The 18115-nt window shown below is 36.0% G+C and overlaps 1 protein-coding gene across 6 annotated transcripts in view; it reads right to left on the reverse strand.

The window, feature by feature from the left end:
- The window catches only part of SHLD2 (shieldin complex subunit 2), a 94121-nt gene that overhangs the window by 12287 nt on the left and 63719 nt on the right, over positions 1 to 18115 (reverse strand). For 3 of the 6 annotated variants that reach the window (XM_017516958.2, XM_017516956.2, XM_037734395.1), the window contains 3 exons: positions 8361 to 8555; positions 8059 to 8193; positions 3131 to 3337 (listed from right to left, as the gene is read on the reverse strand). In XM_017516958.2, the coding sequence (XP_017372447.1) occupies positions 3131 to 3337; positions 8059 to 8193; positions 8361 to 8555 (537 nt within the window). Of the gene's footprint in view, positions 1 to 1325; positions 1540 to 3130; positions 3338 to 8058; positions 8194 to 8360; positions 8556 to 18115 lie in introns of all 6 variants that reach the window. The other 3 variants (XM_017516960.2, XM_037734396.1, XR_001821222.2) reach the window with 2 other exon arrangements.

Here is an 18115-nt window from a genome sequence, read left to right on the forward strand (position 1 = left end):
ACCTCAAGCATATTCATTCACTACTGATGGCTCAATGGCTCATCCACTCACAGGTAAAGAAATACTGAACATGATTTCTCCTCACATTATTTTTTCCTAATGTACTTTTGTCTCACTGTGTACTGGTGAGGTCTATGAGTTTTTCTGAGCGTTATTCTCCTTTTCTCTCCATAGTCAGTTCAAAGGTTTCTTTAAGCATTAAGCCTTCAAATTTGTTCTTTGTCATCCTCTTAGAAGTAAGAACACTCCAGGTCAAGAACTAATCACTCTGGTCTCCTACTGTTTTCTGGTTATCTCTTTCAGAGTCCAGTTAATAATGAGTCTCCTGTTCTTAACTTCTTCCATTTGCTTTAGTCTTTCAATGCCCAAAGATGATATCATCATCACATATGTATCAGATATCCCTACATGAGTTAGCAGGAGTGGGTAACAATCAAATATGTAACAAACTGTAGAAGATTCAATACCACATCTTTCCGAAGGTATGTTGAATCACCACAAAATTATTTTTTGTTTTTTTGTTTTGATACAATGTCTCACTCTGTCATCTAGGCTGGAGTGCAGTGGTGCAATCTTGACTGCAGCCTCAACCTCCCTGGGCTCAAGCGATCCTCCCACCTCAGCTTTCTGAGTTGGACTACAGGCACAAGCCACCACAACTGTCTAATTTTTATGTTTTTTGTAGAGATAGGGATTTGCCATGTTGCCCAGGCTGACCTCCAACTCACGGGCTCAAGCCATCCACTCTTCTTGGCCTCCCAGAGTGCTGGGATTACAGGCTTGAGCCAATGTGTCCGGCCTAAAAAATTATTTTTTTAAAAAAATTCAATTTTTATTTTAGATTCAGGGGGTACATGTGCAGGTTTGTTACATGGGTATATCGTCACCCAAGTAGAGTCTACTGTAGTAAGCAGAGTACCCAACAGTTTTTCAACCCTTGCTCTCCTCCCTCCACTCAAAATGTCTTTTTTTCTTTTTTTTTTTTTTTTTTTGAGACAGAGTCTCACTGTGTCACCCAGGCTGGAATGCAATGGCACAATCTCGGCTCCCTGCAACTTCCACCTCCTGGGTTCAAGTGATTTTCCTGCCTCAGCCTCCCAAGTAGCTGTGACTACAGGCACCCACCATCAACCAGCTAACAGAGACAGGGTTTCACCACACTGGCCAGGGTCTCAAACTCCTGACCTCAAATGGTCCACCCTCAAATGATCCACCCACCTCAGCCTCCCAAAGTGAGCCATCCCACCCAGCCTCAAAAATTCTTAATAATTCAATAATTTTAAAAGAATGTTCACATAATCCTATCATTTTATAAATTTACACACCTCTTGAATTAAAAGGTCATGCTGAATGTGGACTCTGCTTTGAAGGGGGTCACTCCCGCTGAGCACTGAAATTCTGCTGGCGGTAAGATGAGGCACTGGGTAAGCATCTTCATTTCTTTATGAGGAATCAGGCCTAGCTTCATCCCCGCTCTGTTGAGCAAGCAGACTCTCCTAGGAAATGCTCCTGCTGATCTCTCTTTCTCCTTTTATTTAACTATAAAATAGGTTAGGAAAAAAGTTGCTTCTGTTTTCATATTCTCTCTCCATTTTTGCCTTAAAAACACATACACTATGACAGAAACTATGAATTCAGCCCTTATAGCTGAACATAGTTCAGAGAATGAACTAGGCTAAAAGAGAACGAAAAAGGCTAAATGGGCCTCTGTGAACAAAGCCTCTGAAGGACTGATTTTAACAGCACAGTTTTGGCATGGCTTCCCAATGAGGAGCACACCTCCAGGATTGCCAAGAACACACACAATTCCTGGATGCGTGCTCAAACAAGTGGGGATATATCCTCAGAGCCTTTCATCATCAGCATGATGGCTGCCTATTTTGTTGTTGTCCATGATGTTATTTCTAAACCTAATTCTAAGACCTCAATCCCAGCAGATAACTGTTTTGTATAAGCAGTAAATAACAAAGTTGACTTCTCCATGGAACCAAACTAAACATCTCTGCAAAGTAATGTGGCCCCTCAACTGTGTCTGGCATTCCTTCCTGTGGTGACCACCTCTATATGTCTGTGGAGTTTGTGGAGCAGAGCACTGGAGGGATACATAAATATGAAACTAGCTTGGGAACTTACATGATGCTATAACATTACCCAAGATTGTGCCAGTTAGTAGAAATCTAGAGTCTTTTATGGCCTTAAGCAACTTCAATTTTTGAAAGTGGTATGAAAATTTATAGTATAAAAGCTTATAAATTCTCTATCATATGTGTTTATCTTCCAGAAATATTATTACTTTAAATTATCTGCTAGTATTAGTAAATATTTCAGTGTAGAACTAGGAATAAGGAGTTCTTCTCTGAAAATGAAATCTATATTCAAATAAGGGTTGGGTTTTTTGAGACGTGTTACCTTTGTTTTCTACCTGTATTCTCCTTAGTGTAGTTTTATGATATAACAATGCTAACCTGTAATCATATATTGGAAAACATATATACATACATATGTGAATTAACCCAACTAGTAAAATTTTAATCTGGCATTTGGCCAAGATAATGTAAGGAACTGAATTTACATTCCCACTTGTGATATAATAAAAAATAAGTATTTGTTCTTTGTCCCTGGTTCCTGGCACACAGTTCTTGAAACTCTAGTTATTTGCAAATATTTGTATTTCACTTTTATATAGAATTATATACATTTTTACTTTTGCTTATATTAAAACTAACAGTGGGCTGGGTGTGGTGGCTCATGCCTGTAATCCCAGCACTTTGGAAGGCCAAGGCAAGAGGATCACTTGAGTCCAGGAGTTTGAGATCAGACTCTGCAACATAGGGAGACTCTGTCTCTACCAAAAAAAAAAAAAAAAAAAAAAAAAAATAAAAAAAAAAAAAAAAAAAAAAAAAAAAAAAAAAAAATAGCTGGGTGTGTGGCATGCACTGATGGTATGCAACTAGCTTTCCCTTCTCTCCCTAGCTACTCGAAAAGCTGAGGTGGGAGAATCACTTAAACCTGGGAGGTGGAGGCTGCAGTGAGCCATGTTCACACCACTGGATTCCAGCCTGGGCAACAGAGCAAGACCATGTCTCGAAAGAAATTAAAATGGCAAAATTTATGTATATAAAGATCTTACCTGAACACTTATCCTCTAGGTGGGTTGCTAAGTCTGATATCTTCACAAAGGAGAGTGCACTTTTTTGAAATTTTGCTTTAAATGCAATTGCCCTTTTATCATCATCAAACAAGCACTCACAGGATGACCAAGGTGTTGTATGCAATTCTAGGTTTTCTAGTGCATAATTGCGCTGAACAAAAAGATATTTAAATTCCCAAATATAACCTTAAACAAAAACAATAAAAACAAAATCACCAAAAAGGAAAAAGTCTTGGCTTAGTATAAGATTAAATAGATTGATCTGATTAAGTCAGTTGAATACTAAATAATCTTTTATCACCAAAGAATTTGGGTATAAAAAGACAAAATATGAATGGCGCATTAAGACAATATAAAGATGATAGAGATTTTTTTTTTTTTTTTTTTTTTGAGATGGAGTCTCGTTCTGTCACGCAAGAGTGCAGTGGCACAATCTTGGCTCACTGCAACCCCCGCCTCCCAGGTTCAAGTGATTCTCCTGGCTCAGTCTCCTGAGAAGCTGGGATTACAGGCACATGCCACCACTCCCGGCTAATTTTTGTATTTTTGGTAGAGATGGGGTTTTTGATTTGCCCAACTTGGCCTCCCAAAGTGCTGGAATTACAGGCATGAGCCACCACGCCTAGCGGCTAAAGATAATTTTAATAAAATATTTTCTGAAGATTCCTTGCCCTCCTGAATGTTCATCATTTATCATAACTGACTGCTTTACAGGGTAGCAAATTCTCATGTATGTTTCTACAGGTAAAGTTTTGATTTGTTTTGTTAAAGAAAGGACACTGAAATGAACCCAAGATTAATATTTCACTCCTATTTCAATACCTTAGTTATGTTACTTAGATAACTTTTCTAGAACAAAAAGCATTTAGACACAATAGCATCTATTTTTAACTCTCAGTAACAATTCTAATTTTTAAAGCCATAGTAACACAGACCTTGCCCAATAATCATATTCTGTATTAGTAAATTCAATTTTAAAATTATAATAAAACAAAAGAGGGTTTCTTAGCATTAATTTTTCTGATAACATCAGCTGTCTTTTTAGTTTCCCACTTACTTCAGGCCAAAAATCTTATTTACTACACCTGCTCATCTCCTTAGTTTCTTTCACTGGAGATTTTTTTTTTTTTTGGTGGGAAATTATAAAACACGTCAGTAAATCTTAAAGACAGAGCATCACTAACTAGAACTAAAGCATATATTCCAAGTTATTGCTTAAAACCAATCAATAAAACAGCTTTCTTGTCTTATTACAAAATACATGCTTAGAAAAGTAAGCTAACAGAAGCCAAGTAAATAAACATATAGCAGCCATAATCTCAACACCCTAAACATCCTAATAAATAATCTCAATATCCTAAATAAACATTTTAGTGGACAACCATTTGTTTAGGATTTTATTTATATAGTTTTATACATGTGTATTATTCTACTTCGCTTTTAAATATTACATAATATGCCATTTGTCCAGACACACCAAAATCTTAAAAATTATTACAGCAAGCCTCTATTTTGAGGGACTCTGGTTGTTTTTTATTTTTCACTATTATACATGATACCATGATAAATCCATTTTTAGCTACATCTTTATAATAGTTACAATAAATTCCTAGAGCTATAATTATTGAATGAAAGTACCCCCAATTTTTTCATATCAATTGTCAGTTATCCACAAGAAAGCTTCTGTCAATTGTTTCCAATAGTTGATGACAGTAGAAATTTTCCCATATCTTCTCTATCAATTTCTTAAAAGAAAAATCATCTGTCATTATTACTCTGTGTGTTTTCAGTTACTTGTAAGAACAATGTTTCCATATATTTAACGGCCATTTTTTTTTTTTTTTTTTAGACAGAGTTTTGCTCTTGTTGCCCAGGTTGAGTGCAGTGGCGCCATCTTGGCTCACTGCAACCTCTGCCTCCCAGGTTCAAGCAATTCTCCAGCCTCAGCCTCCTGAGTAGCTGGGATTACAGGCATGCACCACCACACGCAGCTAATTTTGTATTTTTAGTAGGGGTGGGGATTCTCCATGTTGGTCAGGCTGGTCTTGAATTCCTAACCTCAGGTGATCTGCCCACCTCAGCCTCCCAAAGGTTAAGATTACAGGCGTGAGCCACCACACCTGGCCCTAATGGCTATTTTTATTTCTTCTTTAGGGACTTGCCTGCTCATATCCTTTCCCCATTTATCTCTATACGTATATGTCTTTTGCTTACTGCATTATTTTGTGACAATGGAATTTTCTTTCCTTTTTTTTTTTTTTTTTTTTTTTTTTTTTTTTTTTTTTTTTTTTTTTTTTTTTTTTTTTTTTTTTTTTTTTTTTGCCTTTCAGTTCTGTATATGGTAGTTTATAATAATTTTTGTTGCTGCATTTTATGTAACCTACCAACCTTTGTGTTACACATAAGTTTGCCTATATTTTCTTCTACTATTCACTGTTTCATTATTTTTATATTTGAATCTTTAATGCATTTGAAACTCATTTTGGCACAAACATAAAATTTAATTCTATTTTTTCTCAAATTGTTAGCTACATTTTCCAAACATTATTCTTTTATTTTAAAAAGCAAATGGTTTTAATTTTATTTTTAATTATAAAATAAAATATATTTATTGTAAAATATTTAAACAGTAAAAGAAAAGGGAGGTAACAGTGAAACAAGACTGACCACATTTTAATAAGCTGGCTAATAGGTACTTAAGTTCATTATGCTTAGTATTCTCTCTACTTTTGTATAGGCCTGAAGGCTTTAGAATAAAAGTTTTTAACAGTAAATGCAGATGCTCACATACACATAAAATTCAAATTAAAGGTATAAAGAAAAAAGCCTGGGCACAGTGGCACATGCCTGTAATGCCAACACTTTGGCAGTCTGAGGTGGGCGCATGACCTGAGGTTGGGGGTTCAAGACCAGCCTGAGCAACACGGAGAAACCCCATCTCTCTCTTCTACATACAGAAATAACCACTGCTACCATTCTGGTATAGATATATATCTCCAGATTTTTAAATGTACATACATAGTTATAGATACATTTTTATTAAAATGAGATCCTATTATACATATAGGGTTTTCTTGAAAATTTTTATTAACTTATATAAACAAAAATAATATTTATTATATGTTAACATAATATATTTTCTATACATGAAGTTTTATAATCTACTTTTTTTTTTTTTACATGAAACAGAGTCTTACTGTGTTGCACAGGTTGGTCTTGAACTCTTGGGCTCAAGCAATCCACCCTCCTCAGCCTCCCAAAGTACTGGACTAACAAGCATGAGTCACTGCACCTGGTCTATAATCTACTTTTTAAACTAAATAATACATTACATATATCTTTCTAAGCTAATGAATATACACACATTTTTGGTAGTGAATATCTTTTATGTATTCGCCCAGACCACAAATGATTCCCTTAACTGTTTTCCCATCTACTGAAATAAGCTCAAACTCTCATATTTGTATTGTGTGACCCTGTCTTCCTGGTCACAGTTTTTTTAAACAAATTTACTCTGGGCAATCAGATTCTCTTTGTTGGGAATTTGGAAATGGAGCTGGTCTCTTCAAAAGTAAAATCAGGAAATAAAAACCTTCAAAATTGGTATTTTTCTCTTAAAAAGGATGTGAGGTGTTGAAGTAGACATTAAAACTTTAAAATGCATAAAAACATATAAAAAAAGAGAAGAAAAGAAAAATATAAAACCATCAGATCTCATTTAAAAAAAAAACTTTAAAACGACAGTTATAAATAAAGGTGTGCTGGATGAATGAATGCACAAAGAACAACAACATCTTAATTCCTGGATTCGTATGTTTTCAATACTAACCCAAACACCATAGAATCACCTAGAGACAACTATCATTTCTTTCCTATTAACCAAAAAACTATTAACTTTAAAATAATATTCATATTACATGAAGCAATCTGCTTTGTTATGGCTCCACTATACCTGTGACCCACATTCTTGTGTAGCATGCACTAGACTTGTGTTCTAGTGCTCAACGATCATAGTGTATCATTGATACATGTTTGTCAGCTTGCTCAACCAAACAAACATCTGTCCCTGTTTGATCTTAACATAAAAGTCAAAAGTTGGATTTATCTCAAATCCTAGTCATAACTATTAATGATTAAGAGAGACAATGTGACAGATCCTACCTCCAAATAACGATTTGGAAGGCAGAAGTTTGGAAAGAGACATTAACTCTTTCAGGTAAAAAACAGTAAGTAATATACTGAATCAATCTCTAAATTAATTTAGCAGGGAAAAATAACTCATAAGCCACAAATGAAACTGTCCTTGATTGTTACAACTAAAGGATCTCATGATAGCAAAGAGAAGATATTATACTATTTTAATTAAATATCAATTCCATTTAATTCAATATACCATAAATAATTTATGCTTTAAAGAAAAACATAATCATGGGTCATATTTTAACACTGAACATTCTAGGGATGGCTAAAAGTACATGCTTTTAAAACAACTATAATAAAAACATGAAACACAGTAATTTATTGAACAGTAATTGTGACTTGAAAGAGTTCAGGTAACTCCCCTGAAATCTGCGTTATAACCAGAGAGTTTATTTATCGGAGTACTTTGGCTGAAAAAAATTGTAGAAGCTTCTCCAGAACTAAATGTCTAAAGAACATTACTTGGAGGAGGTAAGATCTTCACTAAAAAGGTAAAGTAGTGTATCTGGGAATAAATTTAAACCTTTATTTCACCACCATGAATTATTGAGGACTTATTTGATAACTGAATTGCTATAAAAATATTCAATCATGATCATTGTATTTCAAATGCTGTCTAGTCTCCCAAGATTTTCTCCATCTCAGGTTCATAAACATTAATCATTTACTGAAATATAAATAGGATAAATGCTTTTTGGTGTGTTTACCTTTTTTCCTTTGAAGTTGAGGGTACCAGGCTGCTCCAGGACCCCATAATACAAGCACATAATGTTGATCTTGGGCCTGTTCCACTGTTAACATAACTTTTTTCTGCTTCTGTCCTCTATAACTGTATACTGCCTCTGGAAAAGGAAAATGAGTATCTTAGCTGGCATTACTCTACCATATGTGATACCATACTTTAAGAGCTGATGATACATATATAGTGATAACTAAATGGTACACTAAGATGGTCTTGTATCTTAATTTTTCCATAATCTACAATTAAGGAGGCAGTCAAAATGTTTACCTGTCAGTACAGTGAAATTAACAACTCTTAGTACTGCGTGGACTAATATGTCAGGCTGAAGGTGCTCCAACTCTACAAAGTCTATACTATTCACCCTCTGAGGCTGCCTTGGAGGAAGATCTCTGAGGTAGGAATGTTCTGAGGACACATATGCCAGTAAGTCTTGAAGTACACCAACACTAACCACACTGGAATCTAAGGAAGAAAAAACATACAGACAGACAAAAGATGACAACATTATATTTTTCTTGACAAAATAATATTTTTAGAACTGTATTTTATGTTGTAAAGTATGATTAGATATACAATATGGTTTTGTTTTCTCTAAAACATGTATAATAGCTAAGTCTTGAATCAGTTTACATATAAAAATAAACTTGGTATTTTTAACCAATGGAAATGGAATTATTTACTATCCTCAAAAAACTTGTGCTGTTCCCTTACTTCTCTACTTTGTTAATAACATCATTTTTCTATCAATAAACCAAACACAAAATTTCTGTTCTTTTTTGACTCCACCACGCTGTAACAGCTAATCAGTTCCCCAAGACTTGGAATCTGATTTGATCCTGCTTTCCTAACTATCCCAGCCTCTGCTATGCTTCCTCAAGCCCCTGGGGACTTCCCTTCTGAAACAAGCTCGGAGCCACCTCTCTGATTCTCTTCCTGAGCGTGCCTTACTCTTTCCACAGCAATGCCTTTGTCCCCACCAATTTCCAGCTGCAAGGCTGTCACTCTCTTTTCTCCCTACCCAATACCACATAGAATGACGACCACAATAGACTCACAGTGCTGCTTCTTTCCCTGAGCTCAGAACGCTTTTGAGCATGTGCTACATTGTAATATTTTTCAAGTGTTCAATTGGTTATTTAATTCTTCAGTTATTATGCCTTTTAAATGGTTTTCTCTTTCCTGTCTCATATTTTTTCTCATTTTTTAAATTAAGATATAGTTTATATACAATAAGATGCATGTATTTTCATGTACAGGTTGACGAGTTTTACTGATTAAATTTTAATTTCTCTGAAGGTAAGAGAAGTATGTTTGAGTAAGTGATTGATTGCTGACCAAAAAAAGATATTGGTAATAAACACTTAAGTACTTTTTAGAAAGCAGAGTCCATAAGCTGATTTGTGATTCTTCTTTCCTTCCTTTAGACAGTAAAAGAAAAGGGATACAACAGGAGAAACAAAACTGACCATGTTTTAATAAGCTGCCTAACGGGTACTTAAGTTCATTATGATTTGTATTCTCTCTACTTTTGTATAGGCTTGAAGGCTTTTACAATAAAAGTTTTTAAAAGTAAATGCAGATTGGCTGGGCGCGGTGGCTCACGCCTGTAATTCCAGCACTTTGGGAGGCCAAGGCAGGAGGATTGCCTGAGATCAGGAGTTTGAGACCAGCCTGGTCAACATGATGAAACCCCATCTCTAATAAAAAAATACATAAATAAATAACAAGTAATGCAGATGCTCAAACACACATAAAATTCAAACTAAAGTTATAAAGAAAAAAATTAAAAGCACACATAATACTACCAGAGAGAATTCTTTCACAGTATTTCCAGCAAATCTGGAATCAGAGAGCTGTATTCAAATTCTAGTTTTGTCAATAATAAGCTCTGTGAAATTGTACATAACTTCTCTGGGCTTCATTTCTCATGAACAAGTTAGAGTTTTGGGTCAAAAAAAGATCTCTGATACCAAATTACACATTTGTCCCTGATTCATAAAAATTTACAGGGAAACCTCTAGTTATTTAGATTCCAAAAACAGTCTATCTCCTGGAAACATTGTGTTGATCTTTGACTTATATATTTAATAATATTCAAGATAAATTTATATTCCTGTCACATTATCAGAACTAGGTTTGTAAAACATATAACACCTCACTATAAAGAGGAAAGAACAAAAGTATTTACAACTTTTACTTTGGATTCGGGGGTCTGTCACCTGGGTATACTGTGTGATACTGAACTTTGGGGTACAAATGATCCTGTCACCTATACTCTGTTACCGAGCAGAGTAACCAACAGGTAGTTTTTCAACCCTTGCCCCTCTCCCTCCAGTAGTCCCCAGCGTGTACTGCTGCCACCTCAATGTCTACAAGTAGCCAATGTTTAGCTCCCACTTATAATTGAGATTACATGTTATTGGGTTTCCTATTCCTCTCAATTCACTTAGGATAATCGCCTCCAGTTGCATCCATGTCGGTGCAAAGATTTTTGTTCGTTTGTTTTTTGAAGCAAGATGTCACTCTGTCGCCCAGGCTGGAATGAAGTGGTGTGATCTCAGCTCACTATAAACTCCATCTCCCAGGTTCAGGTGATTCTCTCACTTCAGTTTCCCAAATAGCTTGGACCTGGACCACAGGTGTGTACCACCACACCTGCCTTTTTTTCTTTTTCTTTTTCTTTTTGTATGTGTGTGTCTAGAGACAGTGTTTTGCTACATTGTCCAGGCTGGTCTTAAACTCCTGGACTCAAGTGATCTGCCTGCCTCAGCCTGTCAAAGTGCTGAAATTACAGGCATGAGTCACCGTACCTGGCATGATTTCATTCTTTGTTTATGGCTGCATAGAATTCCACGGTGTATATGTACCACATTTTCTTTATTCAATCCTCCATTGATGGCTACCTAGGTTGACTCCACAACTTTGCTATTGTGAAAGTGCTACAGTGCATATGTCTTTTTGGTAGAACAATCTATTTTCTTTTGGATATATACCCAGTAATGGGATTGCTGGGTTAAATGATAGTTCAGTTTTAAGTTCTTTGAGAAATCTCCAAACTGCTTTCAACAATGGCTGAACTAATTTACGTTCCCACTAACAGTATATGAGTATTTCCTTTTCCACACAGCCTACCAACATCTGTTGTTTTTTTGACTCTTTAATAATAGTTATTTCAGGACTGGGAATGGTGGCTCATACCTGTAATTCCAGCACTATGGGAGGCTAAGGTGAGAGGATTGTTTGAGCTCAGGAGTTCAAGACCAGCTTGGGCAACATGACAAAACCCCGCCTCTACCAAAAATACAAAAATTATCTGGGTGTGATGGCATGCGCCTATAGTCCCAGCTACTCAGGAGGCTGAGGTGGAAAAATCTTTTGAGCCTAGGAGATTGAGGCTACAGTGAGCCATGATTAGGCCACTGCACTCCAGCCTGGGTAACAGAGTGAGATCCTGTTTTTAAAAAATAAATTTAAAAACTATATAATTAGGTCACACTTTTCAATTTTTGGTTTTGCTGCAATTGCTCTTGAGGGCTTAGTCATAATTCTTTCCCAGAGGTCTTTTCCAAAAACATAATATATTGATCAGAAGTAAGAATGCTCTCACGAGTTGTAACCACTTACAAAATCAAAAACAAACTGGTAAACTCAGTAACCAAATTGGTTTGTCTTTCAGAAGAAAAACAACTGCAATATTCTCAAAATGTTCACTGGTAGCCATTTCCCTAAATCAATAAAAAACTTTAGAATACACTTTAGCTACTAACCTATGACAAATAAAGCATCATAAATTTCTGTGTATGTGTAAAAACAAAGATTTTGAAGTAACTTCTAAAATTATCTAATTAGTTCAAGATTTTTCACATCATTCTACAAAAACCTGAAACTCTCTATGGGATTCATGGAATATTCTCCATCCAGAATTTTGTCATAAAATTTTATGAAATTACTGAACTATTACCTGAATCCTGATCAGCCTTAAAACCAGAGATACCTACGTTTCCCAAATCTCTTGCAAAGCATTTGCATACCACATTATTTTCATTATTTCAAAACATTCCTTCCCCTTCTATTATACCAACATATATAAAATATGGTGAATTTTGCTTAGAAGCCACTTAGCTATCTCTCTCTCTCACACACACACACACACACACTTTCTCTCTTTCTCTCTCTCTCTCTCTCTCTCTCTCTCTCCAAGAGGTGACACCTTCAAATATTCCTAGCAGAATATTAAACTTGTATCTTTTACAGAAATGTCAAAAATAAAAAGTTAACTGACTTCAACTGGCCAAAACCACACCATCTTAATTACTACAGATTCACACTAAGTCCTGATAGCTGATAGGGCAAATTATTCTTCCCAGCTTTTCTTCTTAAAATGCCCTGGCTGTTTTTGACCACTTACTCTTCTACAGAAATATCATATAATCTTATCAAATTAAATGAAAATCTTAATGGTCTTGAACTCTTTGTCTCAAGAGATTCTCCTGCCTTGGTCTCCCGAAGTGCTGGGATTACAGGCATGAGCCACGGTGTCCTTGAAATCTTATGAGGATTTTTATTGAACCTGCACTGAATTTACAAATCAACCTAAAAAGAATTGAAATCTTCACAACATTAAATCTTCCAATCAATGAATAAGGTACATGTTTATTTCATTCTTCGTTAGTTTTTCTTCATTTAAAAATTTTTCCTTTCCTGCTACAGGAACAGTGGGAGAAAAAGAAAAAAAAATGTTTTCCTTTTTTAGGTCTTTCACATACTTTGTTACACTCATTACAGAATAATATTATTGTCAATGTACAGAATAATATTATTGTCAATGACACCTTTCTTTGTTATTGTTAGTTGCTCTACTCTAGAAATGTGATTGACTTTTATATATTAATCTCATATCTAGCAACTATGCTAAACTTTCCTATTATTTCTAATAATTTGCTTGTAGTTTTCAGAGTAAAAAAGGTATGTAAACCATCTATAATAATGACAGTTTTATTTCTACCTTTCCAATATTTAAATATCTAATTTCTTTTTCCATGTTTTATTGCACTGGTTAATAACTCTAATACAGAGTTGAAGAAAAGTAGTAATAGTAGTATCTTACTCATACTCCTGAATTTTAAAAGAAATGCTTCTAATATTTTTCCAATTAGGATAATTGTTCTGGGTTTTCTAAAGACACTCTTTATGAAGTTAAGGAAAATTTTATTCTATTCCTAATGAATAGCTGTTGAATTTTACCAAAAGCTTTCTTTGTACCGATCAAGATGATTGTTTATTGCTCTTTTAAAAATTCTGTTTTTAACTAATGTAAGACTTACAAAAAAGTTGTAAAAATTGTACAGACTTCCCTTATATTTCTCATTATGTCCATTAATGTGAGCATCTCACATATTATAAATTACCTTAAACAGGAACTAACATCAATTAAATATTGTTAACTAAAATACAGATGTTATTTAATTTTACCAATTTTCCTATTAATATCCTTTCTCTATGTAGGATCTCATCCAAGATCCCACGTCACATTTAGTTGTTATCTCTCTTTGGTCTCCTCTAGCCTCTAAGAGTTTCTCAGTCTTTTCTTTTTCATTACCTTGACACTTATGAAGAAGCCTGATCAATTATTTAGTAGAACGTCCTTCCCTTTGGGTTTCTCCAGTGTTTTATGATTGGAATAAAGTTATGCATTTCTGGCAATTCCATAAAACATATGGTGTGTCCTTCTCAATGGATAATATCAAGGAATTTATGATACCCATACATCTTATTACTGGTGATATTTATCCTGATCACTCAGTTAAGTTGGTGTCTGAAGAGTTTCTTTCCTATAAATTTACTATTTTCCCTCTATAAGCAGGTATCTTGGGGAGATAGTTTGAGACTATGCAATGCTATCTCTCCTCAAACTTTCAACTACTAATTTTAGCATCTATCAAGGGATCCTTGTCTGCGCAGATTTATTACTGTGATATCTGCCTAATGGTAATTCTCAATTTTTGTGATTTGTTTTGTTCTGTTTCCTTCTTAAGACAGAGTCTCACTCTGTTGCCCAGGCTGAAGTTCATGGCTCACTGTAGCCTCAACCTCTTGGAATCAATCAATCCTCTCATCTCAGCCTCCAAGTAGCTGGGACTAGGGGCATGCACCTCCAAACCCAGTTAATTCTTGTAGTTTTTATAGAGACGGGGTTTTGCCATGTTGCCCAGGCTGGTCTCAAACTCCTGGGCTCAAGCATCCACCTACCTCAGCATCCCAACATGCTGGGATTACAGGCATGAACCACTGAGCATGGCCAGTAATTCTCTATTTTTTTTCTTTTCTCTCAGATGTATTAATTGGAATTCCCCTGGAAGAGCTCTCCCTTCCCCTCTAGTTAGTTAATGAAATAAATATATATTTATATCAGTAAGGATTTGTAAATACTTTATTCTGTAGGCGTTAATCCCTTCATGTTGGCTCTTGCATTATTTCAACATGTCTTGTCTGGTACCACCAGACTTCCAGGCTCATCCTGAATTTGCTCTGACCCAGTCCTGTAATGAGCCACTTTTAGCAGAGCTGGTTCCTTTCATTAGAGAATAACATTGGCCAGGCACAATGGCTCACACCTGTAATCCCAGCTCTTTGGGAGGCCAAGATGGGTGGACTGCTGAAGCCCAGGAGTTCGAGACCAGCCTAAGCAACATGGCAAAACCCAGTCTCTACAAGAAATACAAAAATTAGCCAGGTGTGGTAGTGCACACCTGTGGTACATTTACTTGGAAGGCTGAGGTGGGAGACTGGTTTGAGCCCAGGAGCCAGAAGTTAGAGTGAGCCGAGATAGCACCACTATACTCTAGCCTGGGCAACAGGGCCAGACCCTGTTTAAAAAAAAAAAAAAGAGAGAGAGAAAATGTTTACAGACCAATATCTGGGCACCAGGTATGCTCATTGTTACTGGAGAGTCACTGCATCTGTGCTCGCTCAGTGAACAGACCTAGGAGATGTATGCATTTGTACTAGCCTGCCCATATATACATGCCTATATTTCTGTATCCATTTATCTTTATTAAAAATCCTCAGTTTACAAAAATGCCTCTGGTTCATTTTAACCTTCCCTTATTTATAATTTCTTTCTCCAACAATGAGAAATCCAACTCTCATTATCTACAATCTATGTACTCATTTGTTCATTCTAGTATACACATAAGGTTATTGCTAAGCCATTCCCCTTTGAGAAAAGTTATTTCTAACTAGATTGCAGCATTTGTGTACAGTTTTTTTTTTTTTTTTTTTTTTTTTTTTTTTTTTTGTTTTTTTTTGAGACAGAGTTTCACTCTTCTTGCTCAGGCTAGAGTGCAATGGTGCAATCTCAGCTCACCACAACCTCTGCCTCCCGGGTTCAAGCAATTCTCCTACCTCAGCCTCCCAAGTAGCTGGGACTACAGGCATGTGCCATCACATCTGGCTAGTTTTGTATTTTTAGTAGAGACGGAGTTTCTCCATGTTGGTCAGGCTGGTCTCAAACTCCCAACCTCAAGTGATCCACCTGCCTCTGCCTCCCAAAGTGCTGGGATTACAGGTGTGAGCCACTGTATAGTCCTTTCTGTCTTTAGACTTATAGAATCCAGTCAATGTACTCTTCTCCAGTTACTTAGGTTTGTTTTTTTTCTTCCCCACTCCCTTCTGCGTAGTTATTTTATTCATTTGTAACAATATTAGGTTCATTTGTTAGTGTTCGTATTCTATTTTGGGTTCTGCCTCCCACACATTCTAGTTGGTTCTACCATTACTATGGTTCTGTGAGTCAGAACTACACAAAAAAGATATACTCAGAGAAGTGTCACTTCCTCCTGACCACAGCTATCCTGCTCCCATTCTCCACTTTCTTCCACCCCTCTCCTACCTGCCCCCTGCAGGTGACCAATCTCTCTAGTGTCTGGTTTATCCTTCCTGCATTTTCTTTCCACAAATAAACAGAGGTATTTTCTTATTCCTCCATTCCTTCTTACAGGAAGGACAGCATACTACATACACTTTTGGGGGGTTTATGTTTTTCACATAACATTATGCCCTGGGAATCGTTCCAAATCAGTTCATAGCTATTTTTTTTTCATTCTTTTTGTACTGTTGCATAGTACAAACTGTTCTACTATGTGAATGTACCATAATTTAGTAAATCATTCTCCTATATATTTTGCAATTACAAACAATACTGCAATGAATAACCCTGTGATATGTATTTTCACAGTGTTGGAGGTGTAGCTTCAAGGTAGAGTCCTAGAAGCGGGATTGCTAGGTTGAAAGCTAAGTACATATGTAATTTTGTTAGCTAGTGTCAAATATCTTTTGGAGGGGTTGTAGCAATTTGTATTCCTACGACCAATGTGTAAGAGGACATGTTACCTCACAGTTTCACTAAAGGAATATGTTGTCTTTTTAAAAAATGTTTCCAATCTGAAAGGTGAGAAATGATATCTCCATGTAGTTTTAATTTGAATTTCTCTAATTATGCTTTGACAGCCATTTTATTTCTTTTTTTGAAAATTGACTGTTCATATCTTTTTCACATTTTCCCTTTTGCCAGGCTAGAGTGTAGTAGCATCAACACAGCTTACTGCAGCCTCAACCTCCTGGGCTCAAGCAATCCTCCTGCCTCAGCTTCCTATGTAGCTGAGACCATAGGCATGTATCACCACATCTTGCTAATTTTTTGACTTTTTGTAGAGACAGGGTCTCAGTATGTTGCCCAGGCTGGTCTCAAACTTCTGAGCTCAAGTGACTGTCCCACCTGAGCCTTCCAAAATGCTAGAATTACAGGTGTGAGCTACCACACCTGGCCTTTGACACTCAATGTTTAAAAGTTCTTTATATATTAGGGATATTAGCCTTTTGTTATATGTTACAAATATTTTCTCCAAAGTTTGTCAGTTGTCTTTTCACTTTGTTTATGGTGTTTTGGGTTACGTAAAATTTATTTTTCTGTAGTAATATTTATCAGTCTTGTCTTCTAATGCCTCCAGATTCTGAGTAATATTAAGAAAAAGCCTTTCCCTACACCGTGATTACAGAGGATTCAGTCAGGTGTCCTTCTTGTTGTTGCATGGTTTTATTTTTTACATTTAGATTCTTAATCCATACAGTGTTTATTTTTGTTTGCTATGAGATATGTGTCCAATTTTCACTTTTTTCCAAATGGCTACCCAGTTGTCTCAGCACCATTTATTAGGAGGTGAGCCTTTCTCTCACTGATTTCAGATACTATCTTTGTCATACATTAAATTGCTACATGTATGTGAGTCTAATTCTAATCTTCTTACTCTATTCCACTGGTCTACTTGTCTATTCACGCATCAGTACTTCACTGTTTTAATTATAGAGGCTTGATAGTATGTTTTAATGTCTGGTAAAGCTAGTTCCCCTCCTCTGTAGTTCTCCTTTGTCAGTCTTTTCCCAGCTATTCTTGTATGTCTGTTTTCCCATATGAGCTTTAGTGTCAACTTTTACATGCCATAACATAGCTTGATATTTTTATTGTAACTGCATTGAATTTACCTATTAACTTGGGGAGAACTGATATCATTATAATGTTGAGTCACCCCATCCAAGAACAGGGGATGTCTTTCCATTTATTCACGTCTTCATTTCTTTCTGGAGTGTTTAAATTTTTTCCTCATACAAGTTTTGCACATTTCTTGTTAACTTTATTTTGAAATATCTTCATTATTATTATAAATGAGTTTTTCACTATCATTATGCCCGCCCTCTGTTTATTATTTGTGCATATTGTCTAATTTGTTTTTTTGTTGTTTTTATTTTTTGAGACAGGGCCTTGCTCTGTTGCCCAGGCTAGAATACAGTGGTGAAATCTCAGCCCACTGCAACCTCATCCCCCAGCCTGGGCTCAAGCAGTCCTTTTACGTAAACTCAGCCTCCCAAACAGCTGGGACCACAGGTGTGTGCCACCACGTCCAGCTCTTTTTTTCTTTTTTTTTGGTAGCCCAAGCTGGTCTTGAATTCCTGGGCTCAGACTGTCC

Source organism: Cebus imitator, unplaced genomic scaffold (genome assembly GCF_001604975.1).
Source record: "Cebus imitator isolate Cc_AM_T3 unplaced genomic scaffold, Cebus_imitator-1.0 Scaffold612, whole genome shotgun sequence".
Taxonomy (NCBI): Eukaryota; Metazoa; Chordata; class Mammalia; order Primates; family Cebidae; genus Cebus; species Cebus imitator.